The sequence below is a fragment of the Carcharhinus amblyrhynchos genome, chromosome 11 (genome assembly GCF_965287045.1).
Source record: "Carcharhinus amblyrhynchos chromosome 11, sCarAmb.v2.hapA, whole genome shotgun sequence".
NCBI lineage: Eukaryota > Metazoa > Chordata > Chondrichthyes > Carcharhiniformes > Carcharhinidae > Carcharhinus > Carcharhinus amblyrhynchos.
Window position 1 is genome coordinate 67,744,607 of NC_137334.1, and position 16,192 is coordinate 67,760,798.

At 39.7% G+C, this 16,192-nt stretch overlaps 1 protein-coding gene across 1 annotated transcript in view; it reads left to right on the top strand.

The window, feature by feature from the left end:
• The window catches only part of ubxn4 (UBX domain protein 4), a 53,566-nt gene extending 38,653 nt beyond the window's left edge, over window positions 1–14,913 (top strand). The window contains exons 10-13 of the mRNA XM_080199360.1: window positions 2,036–2,138; window positions 7,828–7,959; window positions 9,798–10,006; window positions 14,373–14,913. Coding sequence (XP_080055486.1) covers window positions 2,036–2,138; window positions 7,828–7,959; window positions 9,798–10,006; window positions 14,373–14,511 — 583 coding nt within the window. The 3' untranslated portion in view covers window positions 14,512–14,913. The remainder of the gene's footprint in view (window positions 1–2,035; window positions 2,139–7,827; window positions 7,960–9,797; window positions 10,007–14,372) is intronic.
• The last annotated feature ends 1,279 nt before the right edge of the window (window positions 14,914–16,192 follow it).

Consider the following 16,192-nt stretch of genomic DNA (forward strand, 5'->3'; position numbering starts at 1 on the left):
AAGATGTGCTTTTAGGCTGATTGATTGGGTACTAAAATTGTCCCTAAATTGGACCTCCCTGATCCTCGCACGTTAGGCGTAGACTAAAATCATGAATAGGTCACTGAGATAGTAGGACGGCGGCGCGGGCTCGTTGGGCCGAAGGGCCTGTTTCCCGTGCTGTGTTGTTCTTTGTTCTCTACTTTCTCAGATGATTAAGTAAATTTGGCATGATGCTACAACTCCCACCAACTTTTACAGATGCACCATAGAAAGCATTCTTTCTGGTTGTATCACAGCTTTGTATGGCTCCTGCTCTGACCAAGTTCACAAGAAACTAGAAAGGGTCCTGAACGAAGCCCAGTCCATCACTCAAACCAACTTCCCACTCATTGACACTGTCTACAATTCCTGCTGTCTCAGAAAAGCAGCCAGCATATTTTAAGGACCCCACACACCCCGAAAAAAAAAATCTTCCACTTTGTTGAAAGCAGTATGATGTGGTATGAACATAGAAAACATGAAGTATCAGTTCCAAGGAAGCTGTATGCTATGTCAGGTCAAAGAAAAATTAATTGGGTTGAGAGAGGTTAAACCTCAATGACAAAATGGCAGAATTTATCCATGATAAGTAATTTCATTCTTTACAATTATTCAACATACGTGCATTAAAAAAGTATCAAATTTGAAAAACGATAACATTTTTGAAAAATTACAGGTATTGCTGCCAAAATTGTCGTCTTACAACAGAAAATCTGAAATCCAGAAAGATAACTTTTAATATAGAAAAGCTGAGATTTGACAGCATCTGGCAGGAGAGTTGCTGCCAGACCTGCTGAGTTTTTTCAGCATTTTGATTTTATTTCCAATTTCCAACATTTGCTGTATTTTGCTTTTAGTAATAAAATTTTGGTTCCTGATTATAAGCCATTGGTCTTTTCTAAGACATTCAGGAAGTAAGTATTATTTAATCTACAAAGATGTGCGGGTTAGGTTGATTGGCCGTGCTAAAATTGCCCCTTAGTGTCCTGAGATGTGTAGGTTAGAGGGATTAGCGGGTAAATATGTGGGGATAGGGCCTGGGTGGAATTGTGGTTGGTGCAGACTCAATGGGCCAAATGGCCTCTTTCTGCACTGTAGGGATTCTATGATACAAAATGCTTAAAGGAATAGACAGGGTAGATGTAGGTGAGATGTTTTCCTTGTTTGGAGAATCTAGAACAAGGGGCACAATTTCAAAGTAAAAGAGATGCCATGTAGGACCAAGATGAGGATAAATTTCTTTATAGTGAGAGTTATCAATCTTTGGAATTCTCTACCCCTAAGGGCTGTGGAAGCTCAGTCTTTGCTTATGTTTAAAGCAGAGATTGATAAATTTCTGATTAACAATAATGAAAAGAGTTATGGGGATAGTGTGTATAAAAGGCATTGAAGTTTCTGAACAGCCATGATTGTGTTGAATGGGCTCAATGGTCCGCTCCTGTTCCTATGCTCCAAAATCAAAGAGCAACAGAATTTCTGGGCAGCTAAAAGTAGTTCAATACATAAAGATTTACCCACTGTCAATATTAAAAATTAAACTGTTGGTTTTGTAAAGTGCTACAGAGCATACTTTTGAATATACACTTAAATATTACATAGGGAGGCAATGGCACAGTAGTATTGTCACTTGATGAATAGTCCAGAGACCCAAGGTAATGTGTGGGTTCAAATCCCACCATGGCAGATGGTGGAATGAAAAACCCAATTAATAAAAGTGTAGGCATCATCCAGGTATTCACTTGAGTTGTTATAAATAGTGTATGCAGTAACTGGGTTTGGCGTTTCAGAGGTGCAAGTTTGTGACGGTTATCTCCATAAAATGTCGAAAGATGGGCTCCTGTTTTATTCTTTACCACTGTGGTTTCTGCACTAAGCTTTCATTCATCCTGTTGGAAAATATTGAAAGTTGATTTTAAGACCTTTGCATTCTCAATGCAATGATATTGAACTTGAAATTAGATCAACAAATGCTGTGTTTACTACAAGCCGTTTAAAATTTTTTTTTGTCTTGTAGTAAAATGTGCCGAATCCAGTTTAGACTCCCAGATGGATCTTCTTTCACAAACCAATTCTCAGCAGATGCCACGTTAACAGAAGCAAGGCAGTTTGCAGAATTGGTAAAAAAAAATTTGATAAAATCAACTTTTCGTCCTTGGAATTGTATAGATCTTCATTTTAAGCAATACCCACATTTTATCTCAGTTTTCTCATTGCACTGGAGCCTCCCACACAAGTCTTTCAGATGGTTGATAAAGTGGGGAAGTTTTATTACTTCTAAACTTTCAGCGTGCTTCACTATTCAACAAGATCTTGGCCGATCTGTCTGCCCCCAATAACTTTAAGACCCTTGTTGATCAAGAATCTGTCTCCTTCTTTGAATATGACTCAGCCTTCACTGCTATCTTGGAAAGAGAATTCTATAGTTTAATGACGCTCAGAGAAAAAAAATTCTCCTCCATCTTAAGTTGGAGACCCTTATTTTTAAATTAAGCCCCCAGTTCTAGACTCCAGCCAACAGAGGAAGCATCCATTATTCTACTCAAGTTCCCTCAGAATCATATATGTTTCAGTAAGATCACCTCCCAGTCTTCAAAACTATGCTGAGTATAAGTCCAACTTGTTCAACCTTTCCTCAAAAGACAATCCCTTCATTCAAGGAATTAGCCAAGTGAACTTTCTCTGAACGATTATATCCCTCCTTAAATATGGACACCAAAACGGTACAAAGTACTCTAGGTGCCCTCTCACTGAGGCCCTGTACAGCTGTAACAATACTTCCCTGCTTTTATACACTTTCTCTTGCAACAAAGGCTGATGTTTCATTTGCCTGCTAATCACTTGCTGTATCTACAAAATAGTATTTTGTGATTCATGTACCAGGGCACTCAAATTCCTGTGTGTCTCAGATTTCTACAGGCTCTCTCCATTTAAATGGTATTCTGTTTTCTATTCTCCCTGACAAAGTGGGCAACATTTTCCACACACCATCTGTAAATCTTTTGCCCACTCACATAACCCAGCAGATTTTTTGTGTCCTCTTCTCAAAGAACAATACAGCACAGGAAACAGGCCCTTTGGCCCTCCAAACCTGCGCCGCTCATTGGTCCAACCAGATCATTCTTCTGTATCCCTCCATTCCCAGTCTGCTCATGTGACTTTCCAGATAAGTCTTAAACGATCCCAGCGTGTCCGCCTCCACCACCCTGCTTGACAATGCATGCCAGGTCCCCACCACCCTCTGTAAAATATGCCCCTCTTATATCTGAGTTAAACGTTCCCCACCTTGAACCTGTGACCTCTTGTGTTTGTCACCTCCGACCTGGGAAAAAGTTTCCCACTGTTCACCCTATCCATACCCCTCATAATTTTATACTCCTCTATTAGGTCTCCCCTCATTCTCTGTCTTTCCAGAGAGAACAACCCCAGTTTACCCAGTCTCTCCTCATAGCTAAGACCCACCATACCAGGCAACATCCTGGTAAACCTTCTCTGCACTCTCTCCAAAGCCTCCACGTCCTTCTGGTAGTGCGGCAACCAGAACTGTACGCAGTACTCCAAATTTGGCCTAACCAATGTTCTATACAGCTGTAACATCAGGCGCCAATTTTTATACTCTATATCCCGTCCTATAAAGGCAAGCATGCCATATGCCTTCTTCATCACCTTCTCCACCACCTTCTCCACCTGTGCTTCCACCTTCAAGGATGTGTGGACTTGCACACCCAGGTCCCTCTGTGAGCCTGTACTTTTGATAATTCTGCCATTTATTGTATAGCTCCCCCCTACATGAGTCCTACCAAAATGCATCACTTTGCATTTATCTGGATTAAATTCCATCTGCCATTTCTCCGCCCAATTTTCCAGCCTATCTATATCCTGCTGTATTCTCCAACAATGTTGATCGCTATCCGCAAGTCCAGCCATCTTCATGTCATCTGCAAACTTACTGATCACACCGGTTACACCTTCTTCCAAATCATTTATATATATCACAAATAGCAGAGGTCCCAGTACAGAGCCCTGCGGAACACCACTGATCACAGACCTCCAGCCTGAAAAAGACCCTTCCACTGCTACCCTCTGTCTTCTGTGGCCAAGTCAGTTCTCTACTCATCTAGCCACCTCCTTTCATCCCATGAGATTTAACCTTTTGCACCAAACCTGCCATGAGGGACTTTGTCAAACGCTTTACTAAAATCCATATAGGTGACATCCACGGCTCCACCCTTGTCAACCATTTTTGTCACCTCCTCAAAAAACTCCACCAAACTTGTGAGGCATGACCTCCCTCATACAAAACCATGCTGTCTATCACTAATGACATTATTCCGTTCTAAATGTGCATACGTCCTATCTCTAAGAATCCTCTCCAACAATTTCCCTACCACAGACGTCAAGCTCACCGGCCTATAATTACCCGGGTTATCCTTGTTACCCTTCTTAAATAACGGTACCACATTCGCTACCCTCCAATCCTCAGGGACCTCACCTGAGTCCAATGAAGAGACAAAGATTTCTGTCAGACGCCCAGCAATTTCATCTCTTGTCTCCCTGAGCAGTCTAGGATAGCTCAGCCCGCTTTCCTATCCATCTTTGTGCCATCAGCAGATATGCTACCATACACTTGGTCCTTCCATACAAGTTGTTGACATAGGTAGAGTTCCCAGTTCTGATCCCTATAGTATTTCAAGTGGTAGTTACAATTTGTCAACTTGGAGATCACCCAATATGTCATCGCTCTGCTTCTTGTTAGCTAACCAGTCCTTCATGTTGATATGTCACCCTAATCTAATGAAATAACTGTTGATGAGGGCATCTTTCGGAAAGTCAAGTGCACTACATCTATTGATTCTCCATTATCCACCCTTCTTGTTATTGCCTCAAAAAACTATCACAGAAACATGTTCACTGTGCTTATGGTTTTCTAAATGTCCTGCTAATACCTCCTTAATAATAGACTCAAGAATTTTCCCTATGACAGCTAGCCAATTTTATATCCATGCCAAAATATCATCCCTATTACATTGTGAGCTTTTATTTCCTGCAATAACCTTTGATGTGACCCTCATCAAAATCCTCCTGCAAATCTAAATACAGTGCATCCACCGGTTCCGCTTGATCCACAGCATATGTTACTTCTTCAAAGAATTCCAATAATTTAGTTAACATGAGTTCCCCTTCACAAAATCATGTTGACTTTGTTTGATTGCCTTGCATTTTTCTTCATGACCTGCCATGATATCTTCAATAGTAGCTTCCAACATTTTTGCTGCAACATGATAAGCACGTAATCCCCTGCTTTCTATCTCCTGCCCATTTTGAATGAAGGAGTTGCATTTGCTATTTTCCAATCTAATGGCAGCTGCCCCAAATCCAGAAAAATTTGGAAAATGAAAACCAATGCATCAACTGTCCCTCTGGCCACCCTTTTAAGATCCTTGCATTTAGGGTCCATCAGGATCTGGGGATTTGTCAACCCACTTCAGTAATTTGTTAAATACCACTTCCTTTGTGATTATAATTTTCTTGAGCTCCTTGTTCCTTCTAATTCCTGATTTATAACTATTTCTGGGATGTTACTTTTTCCCTCTATACTGAAGATCAATGCAAACTACGCTGTTCAATTCATCTGTCGTATCTTTATTTTCCATTATTGATTTCCTCAGATTCACTTTCTACAAGACCACTTCTTTAACACTTCTAATTTAACTTTCTATAGAAACTCTCCATCTTTAAACTTCTAGCTTTTGGCTTTCTCTTCCTTCATGGTGGCTGGGTCAAAGTCCTGAAACTCCTGACTTAACCACATAATGGGATAGCCCTCACTACATGCATTGCATTACCACCAAGAGGTGCCCCAATGTCATCTACACATTGTGCAACTGGATTAAATGTTGCTCTTTCTCTTTAAAATTACTTTTTAAAAAAAGAGAGAAAAACAACAAGTTTGAGTTATAAAGAAAGGCTGGATTGACTGGGACTGTCTTCCATGGAACGTAGGTGATTTAGGGGTAATCTTAGAGAGATCTATGAAATAATTAGCCTGTAGTCGTTGGAGTTTAAAAGGCAGAGGGGTGATCTTATAGAGACATATAAGGTAATGAAGGGGCTAGTTAGGGTAGAGGTAGAGAGATTCCTTCCACTTAGAAAGGAAACCAGAACTAGAGGACACAGCCTCAAAATAAGGGGGGGGTCAGTTTAGAACAGTTGAAGAGGAACAACTTCTCTCAGAGGGTAGTGAATCTCTGGAATTCTCTGCCCATTGAAGTGGTGGAGGCTACCTCGTTGAATATGTTTAAGTCACGGGAGATAGATTTCTGATCGATAAGGGAATTAAGGGTTATGGGAAGCAGGCGGGGAAATGGAATTGATTCACTTCAGATCAGCCATGATCTTGTTGAATGGCGGGGCAGGCTTGAGGGGTTAGATGGCCTACTCCTGCTCCTATTTCCTATGTTCTTTAACTTTTCCCTAATCTTTAACTTTTACTAATCTTCTTGCTGTTCTTTGCTGCTTCTTATATTCTGTCCAACCTTTTGAATCTAACCATCCTTGTGCAGTTACATACTTTTTCCAGTTTGATACTACCATTTTTTTTAGTTGACCATTAATGGTGAATCTACCCCTTGAAACTTTTCTTTCTCATTATAATGTATTTATTGTGTATTAATATTACTTCATTACACTATACCACATCTAGTATAGCTTGCTCTCTGGTTGGCTTCAGTAGATGCTATCTTAGAAGCTACCCTCATAGGCTAACTTTGCCCGTCTGATTTTTTTTTTCCAGTTTATATGTAGATTTAAAATCCCTTGTCATTCTGTTTGTCATTTCCTATAATGCCTTGTTTGTACTCTTTGGTTTACCACATCTTCCAAAATTTGATCTCTTTCTCCACTATTTAGTTAAAACCCTCTCTACTTCTCTAGTTATGTAGTTTACTGGAACACCAGCCCCAGCATGGTTCAGGTGTTGACTTTTCCAACGATACAGATCTCACTTTCCCCAATATTGATGCAAGTACTCCATGAACCAGAATCCACTTCTCCCAAACCATACTTTGAGCCATGCATTCATTTCTCTAACCTTATTTGCCTAATGCCAATTTGCACATGGCTCTAGTAATAATTCTTAATTTGTTGCCTAGCTCCTCAATTATGTTTCAAAACATAAACATTCTGATTATGCAGAATCCCTTTCTAGTTTTCCTAAGTCGCTCTGCCTTTTTATCCCAGTTCACTTTAGGCAACTCTGTCACTGTACTCTTGTAAGTGTCTTTATTTAAGTTTAAGATTCTAGTCTTAGACCAATGTTTCTCACCCTTGAACTCGAGGTGAAATCCAACCATAATCACTGGTGTCTAGACGTGCCTTTCAGTAAGTTCATTACTACGTGTTTTATTTTGTTTTGAATGTGTTTTTCCTGGGACCAAGAAGTAAAATTGAATTCCTGCACTGCTGCCTTCAGTGATTTGTACACATCCAGGTCCCTCTGTTCCTGCACCCCATTTGGAAATGTACCCTTTATTTTACACTGGGTAATGTACACTTTATTTTACCTTGTTCTTTGTACCAAAATGAACCACTGCATAATGCCCCTGTGAAGTGCCTTGAGATGTTTTATTGTTAAGTACATTATATAAATACAGATTGTCGTGGTATTTTTGATTACTTTAAATATATCTACTGAACTTTGCTAAAGAAAAACTTGTATTTTTGTTTGACTATTATTTGCAATTGGTTTTCACTCTGCTGGGTGATTTTATGCAAAATTCTACATATCTGATTTAAATTCTTTTCTTGCAGCAAGTTGGTGGTATATATGGACACTTTGAATTGGCAATAACTTTTCCAAGGAAGCAATTTACAAAGGACGATTACAGCAAAACACTGACTGAGCTGGAGTTGGTACCAAGTGCCTCAATCGTCCTCATCCCAGTATGTTCCTATAAAACACATTGTACTTATGCACCCTGAATGGAATGTGTTAAAACCACCACTGAAAGAAATATTAATAGATAACAAAAATTTAGGACAGAAATTAAAATGTAATTTGTTTGTAGCCACGTCAAAAACAAAGGCATTCTCTTGCAGTCATCAATAGAACAAATTAATGCAAAAAGTAACCAATTCATGGGCTTAGAGTAGTCCATTAATTGAAACCTCATAGAAAAAAGTTTCTACCATTTGTTGTCATAAAGAGACCTAAAATTTACTGAAGAAAGGAATTTGGTATTTTTGATTTTCATGAAAGCAGCATTTTAATGTTTACAGTTAATGCCCAAGTACAAATGTGGACTGGTTTTGATCTCATCACCGAAACAAATAATAGTTGTTAAATCTATTTTTAGAAGAATAGTCCATATTTTAGTACCTAATTCCACTTCGTAACACTTTTGAAACATTAAGTATATACTTAACTTTAAAATGTATAAAATGTATTTAATATTTAAAGTTTCCTCTTTGAGATTAATTACAAGAAGTGTTTTGTAGACGTTTATTCTTAGTTGCCTGTTGTGTTTACTGAAAGATAATGTACAGGTAAAATATAATTTTTGATGCAATATTATGCAGTTTTTATTTTATACACAAGTCAAATAAGCACTTCTGATTTTGCATATCCTATTGTTCAGCATTGGGAGAGGCCATTTATTATACAATTAAGCCACCTCCAGTAGATATGGGTTGGTATGATGGCACAGTGGTTAGCACTGCTGTCTCGCAGGGCCAGGGATCCAGCTTCGATTTCCAGCTTGGGTGATTGTGCAGACTTCACACATTCTCCCTGTGTCTGCATGGGTTTCCTCTGAGCGCTCTATTTTTCTCCCACAATTTGCAAGACGTGCTGGCTAAGTACATTGGCCATGCTAATTCTCCCTCAGTGTACCTGAATAGGTCCAGGATTCTGATTCGAAGGGATTTTCATGGTAACTTAATTGCAGGGTTAATGTAAGACGACTTGTGACACTAATAAATTAACTTTAAAACTTTAAAGTTTATTCTTTTTCACTTGTTGCTAATCTTTGAGTACTATTAGTTTGTCATATTATGATCAGACTGGAGTATTAATTAAAACTGGATTTAGATTCCATAGTGTTACTAATGTTCTTGAAAACTTACGTTTGATAAATGTATGACAGTACTGTATAGTAATGCTGCAGTGAAGTCTGATGGTAGATTCAGAAACTAAGTCAATCTTATTTTGCAAGTAAGTAGGTGTGAATTTATCATTTAAAAACAAACTTGCGGAAATACTCTAATGTCTAGGCAGCATCTGTGCAGAGAGAAATGGTTAATATTTCAGGTCATGACCTTGCAGAACTGCAAAGTTTGAGATGTCACAGGTTTAAAGCAGGGACAAAGAAAAAGAACAAATGGGAAGGTCTGATAAAGTAGAAGAGAGAGTAAATGGGGGAAAAAATGATGATGCAAGGCAAAGTGGGTGGTAATGAGATGAGTAAAAAATAAAAGTAAGTTCTATAACTTCAGATCTCTGGAGGGTTGTACCTGGGAGGCACTTCATAAGATGCACTGCGGCACTACTCCAGAAATCTCTCAAGAATAATCTGGGAAGATCAAATCTCCGATGGACTGTTACCCTGAATCGGAAAGAATTGAAATCTGAGACATTGGATGACTCTGAATCCAACCCCACCCGGTGACCAACTGCCCTCCTGTACAGACAGGCCACTAAATAAAATAGATTTCTAACCCTGCAGATGTTTGATTTAGATTGATGCATTCAGTAACCCTATGCTTATTCTTACCTTTGTTAGGGTGGAAGGTCAACTTCATCAATGGTACGATCCTCAGAAGGAGGATTGTGGACAATCTTGAACACGTTATTTTACCCAGTCATTGCAGTTTGGAGGTTTCTCAGCAATTATTTGTTTGCCAGCAATTCCGCACAAAGGTCATCCAGAGGAACTCTGTCTCAACCAGAAAGTTCCAGAGTGGCATCTTCCACTGCATCAGATACAGATAGGTACCCAGCAATATCACTTACTTTGAAAAATGTAGAATTTAACTTCAGCTTATGTTCTCAGAATTAGTATTATCTATCAAATATTGTTTTGAATTTAGGAGTAGACTCATAGAGGTTTACAGCATGGAAACAGGCCCTTCGGCCCAACTTGTCCATGCTGCCTTTTTTTTAACCCCCTAAACTAATCCCATTCGCCCGCATTTGGCCCATATCCCTCTATACCCATTGTACCCATGTAACTCTCTAAATGCTTTTTAAAAGACAAAACGGTACCCACATCTACTACTACCTCTGGCAGCTTGTTCCAGTCACTCACCACCCTCTGTGTGGAAAAAATTGCCCCTCTGGACACTTCTTTGTATTCCTCACCTTAAACCTATACCCTCTAGTCCTAGACTCCCCTACCTTTGGGAAAAGATAATGACTATCTAGCTGATCTGTGCCCCTCATTATTTTATAAACCTCTATAAGATCACCCCCCAGCCTCTTACGCTACAGAAAAAAAAAGTCCCAGTCTATCTAGCGTCTCCTTATAACACAATCCATCAAGTTCCAGTAGCATCCTGGTAAACCTCTCCTGCAGTCCTTCTAGTTTAATAATAATCTCTCTATAATAGGGTGACCAGAATTGCACACAGTATTCCAAGTGTGGCTTTACCAATGTCTTGTACAACTTCAACAAGACATTCCAACTCCTGTATTCAGTGTTCTGACCAATGAAACCAAGCATACCGAATGCCACCTTCACCACTCTGTCCACCTATGACTCCACTTTCAAGGAGCTATGAACATGTACCCCTAGATCCCTTTGTTTTGTAACACTCCCCAACACCCTACCATTAACTGAGTAAGTTCTCCCCTGGTTCAGTCTACCAAAATGCATCACCTTGCATTTGTCTAAATTAAACTCCATCTGCCATTCGTCCGCCCACTGGCCCAATTGATCAAGATCCCGGTTGGAATTGGAGATAACTTTCTTCACTGTCCATTATGCCACCAATTTAGTGTCATCTGTAAACTTACTAACCATGCCTCCTATATTCTCATCCAAATCATTAATATAAATGACAAATAACAGTGGACCCAGCACTGATCCCTGAGGCACACAGCTGGTCACAGGCCTCCAGTTTGAAAAACAACCCTCTACAGCAAGCCAATTTTGTATCCATTTAGATACCTCACCCTGGATCCCGTGAGATTTAACCTTATGTGACAACCTACCATGTGGCACCTTGTCAAAGACCTTGCTAAAGTCCATGTAAACAACATCAACTGTACTGCCCTCATCTACCTTCTCGCTTACCCCTTCAAAAAACTCAATCAAATTTGTGAGACATGATTTTCCACTCTCAAAACTATGCTGACTGCCCCTAATCAGTACTTGCGTCTCTAAATGCCTGTAGATCCTGTCTCTCAAAAAACCTTCCAACTATTTACCCACCACAGATGTGAGGCTGTAGTTCCCAGGCTTTTTCCTGCCACCCTTTTTAAACAAAGGCACAACATTTGCCACTCACCAATCTTCAGGCCCCTCAACCATGACTATCGATGATTCAAATATCTCGGCTCGGGGACCTACTGTTTCCTCCCTAGCCTCCCACAGCATCCTGGGATATGCTTCATCAGGTCCTGGGGACTTATCTATCTTGATGCGCTTTAAGACTTCCAGCACCACCACCTCTGCAATATGTACACCCCTCAAGACATCATTATTTATTTCCCCAAGTTCCCCAACATCCATGCTTTTCTCAACAGTAAATACTGATGAGAAATATTCTTTTAGGATCTCTTGTGGATCGCACATAGATGACTTTGACCCTTAAGAGGCCCTACTTCCTTGTTACATTTTTGCCCTTCAGTATTTGTAGAAGCTCTTTGGATTCTCCTTTGCCTTATCTGTCAAAACAATCTTGTGTCCCCTTTTTGCCCTCCTGATTTCTCTCTCAACTCTACTCCTACACCTCCTGCATACTTTTCAAGGGATTCACTTGATCCCAGCTGCCTATGCACATCATGTGCCTCTTTCTTCTTGATCAGGGCCACAATATCCTGAGTCATTTAGGGTTCCCTACTTCTGTCAGCCTTGCCCTTCACTCTAAGAGGAATGTGTTCACCCTGAACCATGGTTAACACACTTTTGAAAGTGTGCCACTTACCAGATGTCCCTTTGCCTTCCCACAGACTCCCCCAGTTAACTTTTGAAAGTTCCTGCCTGATAACCATCAAAATTGGCCTTGCCCCAATTTAGAATTTTAACTTTTGGGCCAGACTTATCATTCTGTATAGCTATCATAAAACCAATAGAATTATGGTCACTGGTCCTAAAGTGACCGCTCACTGACACTTATGTCATCTGCCCTTCCTTATTTCCCAAGAGGAGATGAAGTTTTGCCCCCCTCTCTAGCTGGGCCATCCACATATCGAATGAGAAATTTCTCCTTAATACACCCAACAAATTTCTCTCCATCCAACCCTCTAATGCTATGACTGTCCCAGTCAATGTTGGAAAAGTTAAAATCTCCGACCCTATTTTTCTTGGAGCTATCTGCAATCTACTTATATATTTGCTCCTCAATTCCCTGCTGACTATTTGGGGGCCTATATATAGTACAATGCTATCTTATTTCTCAGTTCTAAGTCTGTATGTTGAGTTATTTTTAATTATTCATTTCATATACATAATGTTTAATGATTCCGTCACATAAGGAGGTTTTAAATGTAACCAAGGTGAAAATAAATAGTTTATTGCACAATTTAGATCTAGTACGTTTTTCACGTCACTTATTTAAGCTCCTCTCTCCTGACCTGCCCACTCTCTCATCCAAAAAGTATGAGGAGCTCATGGTCATCTTTTTCACTGAAATTGAGGTTGTTCAGCCACCTTCACTGTTTCCCTCCTTTATAACCCACAAAGTCAAGCTTCCCCTCAGATTCACCCTGCCCTTGCCCTGAACTCTTAACTTTCTCTGGTATTTCTGATTAAATTCCAGCCATACCAAGGCCCGAAGCTGTACAATTTCCTCTTTAAAGTATTGTACTTTCCTTCCTCTTTCAATGTGGAATTTGAACCTGTCTCTTAGGCCAAGCTTGTGGTTAACTGCTTTCGTCTCTCCTCATGTGGCTACATGTCAAACTTCGTTTATGACGTTCCTATAAAGTGTGTTGAATTTTTTTTGTTATATTGCAGATACTATATAAATACTGTTGGTGATACTTGGCATTCAACTTGAATAAATGTAAAAACACTTGCAAACAGTGGGCAAATGTAACATGATTGGATGTAATTTGGCTTAAGATCAGATTTAGTATGTTCAAATGTCACTTGATCAAATCGTTGTTGATGACCCTACCTATAGCATCTTTCTGTTTCTTGTGCTCACCTGGGATTGTGCGTAAATCTAGAGCCTTGACAGCAGCATGTGATTTCAATTCATTGCATTTTCTAGTTCATTGACACTCCAAGGTCATTTTCCTTTAAGGGAGGGAGTCCTGATGCTGGGATTTATCACCATTGGCTGCTTGCATAGGGCAATGTGGATGCCTATCAGGTCCCAGCTAAACATAACAATGGCAGGGGCAATTAATTTTCTGCACCCCCTTCAGGGATGCTCAGCCTCTGTGCTGCAACTTTTGATAATTGAAATACTTGGATAGCTGGAAAGGGAGAGCCGTGTACTGCTGGCGCAGGTTTCTAGCTCTGGTTGAAGGCATCCCTGGAAGTTTGATCATAGGATGTTGTGAGCGTATGACATTTCAACACACACAAATGTTATTGCATTTACCTTATAAAGTATGGATCCTCTTTAATTGAAAATTAGAGAATGTTTGCAAGAAGTTTTGAGAGCCAAGAGATCATCAAAGAACAAGTGAAAGGGAAAAAGGAAGACCTATCTCTTACTCTCCATCTCCGCCTCCCCCTCCTCTCCCCACCTCCATCTCCCCCAATGTTTTAGATCCAACACCTACAATTTTGCATCACTCACCCACATTTTCAGCCCCTGCAGCCACCCAACCTGCAGCTCCTAGCTTTTGTGAAATGAAGATCTTTTCACCCAGTTTTCACTGCAGTAGAGAAACCCCTCTATCACTGTGATGGAGCAGTGCAAGCATTCAATCTCAGAGAGGTATCTTTGCTGCTAGGCATACCAGGTAAAGAAATCCATTTAACAAAAGATGTGTTCTTTCATCTGGTGCCACCTCGCACTGATTTATGTTTAAGGTTCTAAACAAATTAACTTGAAACCACGTTATAAAGGTCAGTTTATATCTGTTATAGTGTATGCTTTTTGGGACAGTTAACAAGTGCCTCTATCATTTTAGGCTGCCCTTTTTATACAAGTTTTATTGATTGTTTTTGCATTTTCAGGGAAGTAAGAAGAAGGAAATTGCTTGAAAAACGTGGAGAGGACTTCAAGAGGGAGGGAAGGGTTTGCAGACTGCGAACAGAGGATGATGCAGATGATGATAACAATACGTGGAATGGAAATTCTACTCAACAAATGTAGCTTATACCTTGTTAAAGTAGAAACAGTTGTACTTTATTTTGCTCTAAAGTTATACCAGTGTACTTCCATTTTAAAAAAAGGACAAACTGGACAGAGGGTGTGTTTTGTACTGTTAATTTCCTGCTCTGCTGCATGGATTTGTATGAATTACTAATTCTGGGGTGGGGGAGCAATAATTGCTACAATAATTATTGCTACAATAATTGCAGAAAAATAATTTTAAGCAAATTCTAAATTATGTTTTCAAACACCTCTTGCAGTAATATGTATTTTAAATCCTGTCTTTAGGTTTATCCATTCCCTGCCTGTATGACACATTAGCTGGCAATTCTGGATGGCATCCAGCCTCTGACCCTATTAATTTAAAGCTGATAATAAAATGTTTAAAGTTTTCAAAAAATACGATCTTTGCATCTTTTGTAATTTCTTAATGTGTTTGTGACTTGTCTTCCATAAAATATTCTCATTGGAATTATTAATACATGGTGATATATCTGTAGGTTGGGGTAATGTTGCAGTACAGTAACAGATCTTCTAGCTGAGATAACAGTGGGCTGTAACTCCAGGCTCCCCAGCATTGGATTTTGGGTGTACCCCAAAGATGTGTTGGGGAATCCCTCTCGGAAATTCTTAAATAAGTGTCTGTGCGGCTATTGCCCAGATGTGCTAACTTCCTTTGGGCAATTGGAATGGTCTGGAAACAATTGGAAAAAGCATTTTGGGTCATGCTTGTAGATACTCAGAAAAAATCAAAATCTCTTCTACGTAACTAATTTAAAGACCCAGACCAATCCCCAAATGGGACACCCCCAAGAAGTTATGGTCCATTATAAACCAGGGGAACAAAAAGTGATTTATGAGTGGTTTGTGTGAATCTGAAGATGGGTGATGGCTGCAACATACCTGAACTTCTAGTGCACTTATAATTTGTGAGACTAATGTTCAATGTTCAATTTTTGTTCAGACCTTTTGTGGTAAACCTCCATTTTGGAATTGCAGGTAGCAAGGGTAATACGTAATCAAGGGGACTTTTCATATAGATTGGTAAATCAAATTTTCATAGTGTGGTGGATGAGTTGTTGAAATGTCAAGAAACTAACCGGGATCACTCTATTCTGGATTTAGTATTCTGCAATGAGAAAGGGTTAATAAATAGCCTTCTAGTGAGGGGGCCCAAAGAGTGATCATGCTCTGGTAGAATTTTCTATTGAGTTGTGAGTAATTTAAGTCCAAAAATAGATCCTAAATCTCAACAAAGCTATCTAGTTATGAGAAACAAGTTGACTTAAGGTAGATTGGGAAACTGGATTGGAGGATGTGCAATAGATGAGCAATAGCAAACATTTAAATAACTCAAAACCACCAGGAGAAAAGTGGCCTAAACATGCCTATCATGAGAAGTATTTGTAGTTAGCATAAAGCTGCTTCCATGACCACCTGCTTTGTTCTCCTAGGTGGTAGAAGTTGCAGGCATGGATGAGAGTATCGCAAATTGCTGCAATGCATTGTGTAGATCATATATATTGCAGCCACTGTTCATGTCGGTGGAGGGAGTGAATGTTTAAGTTGAATGAGATGCCAACAAGTAGGGTACTTTGGCATGGATGGTATGTATCTTGGATATTGCTGTATCTGCACTCATTAAGGCATGGTGTAGTCCATTATTTGTGACTTTGCTTGG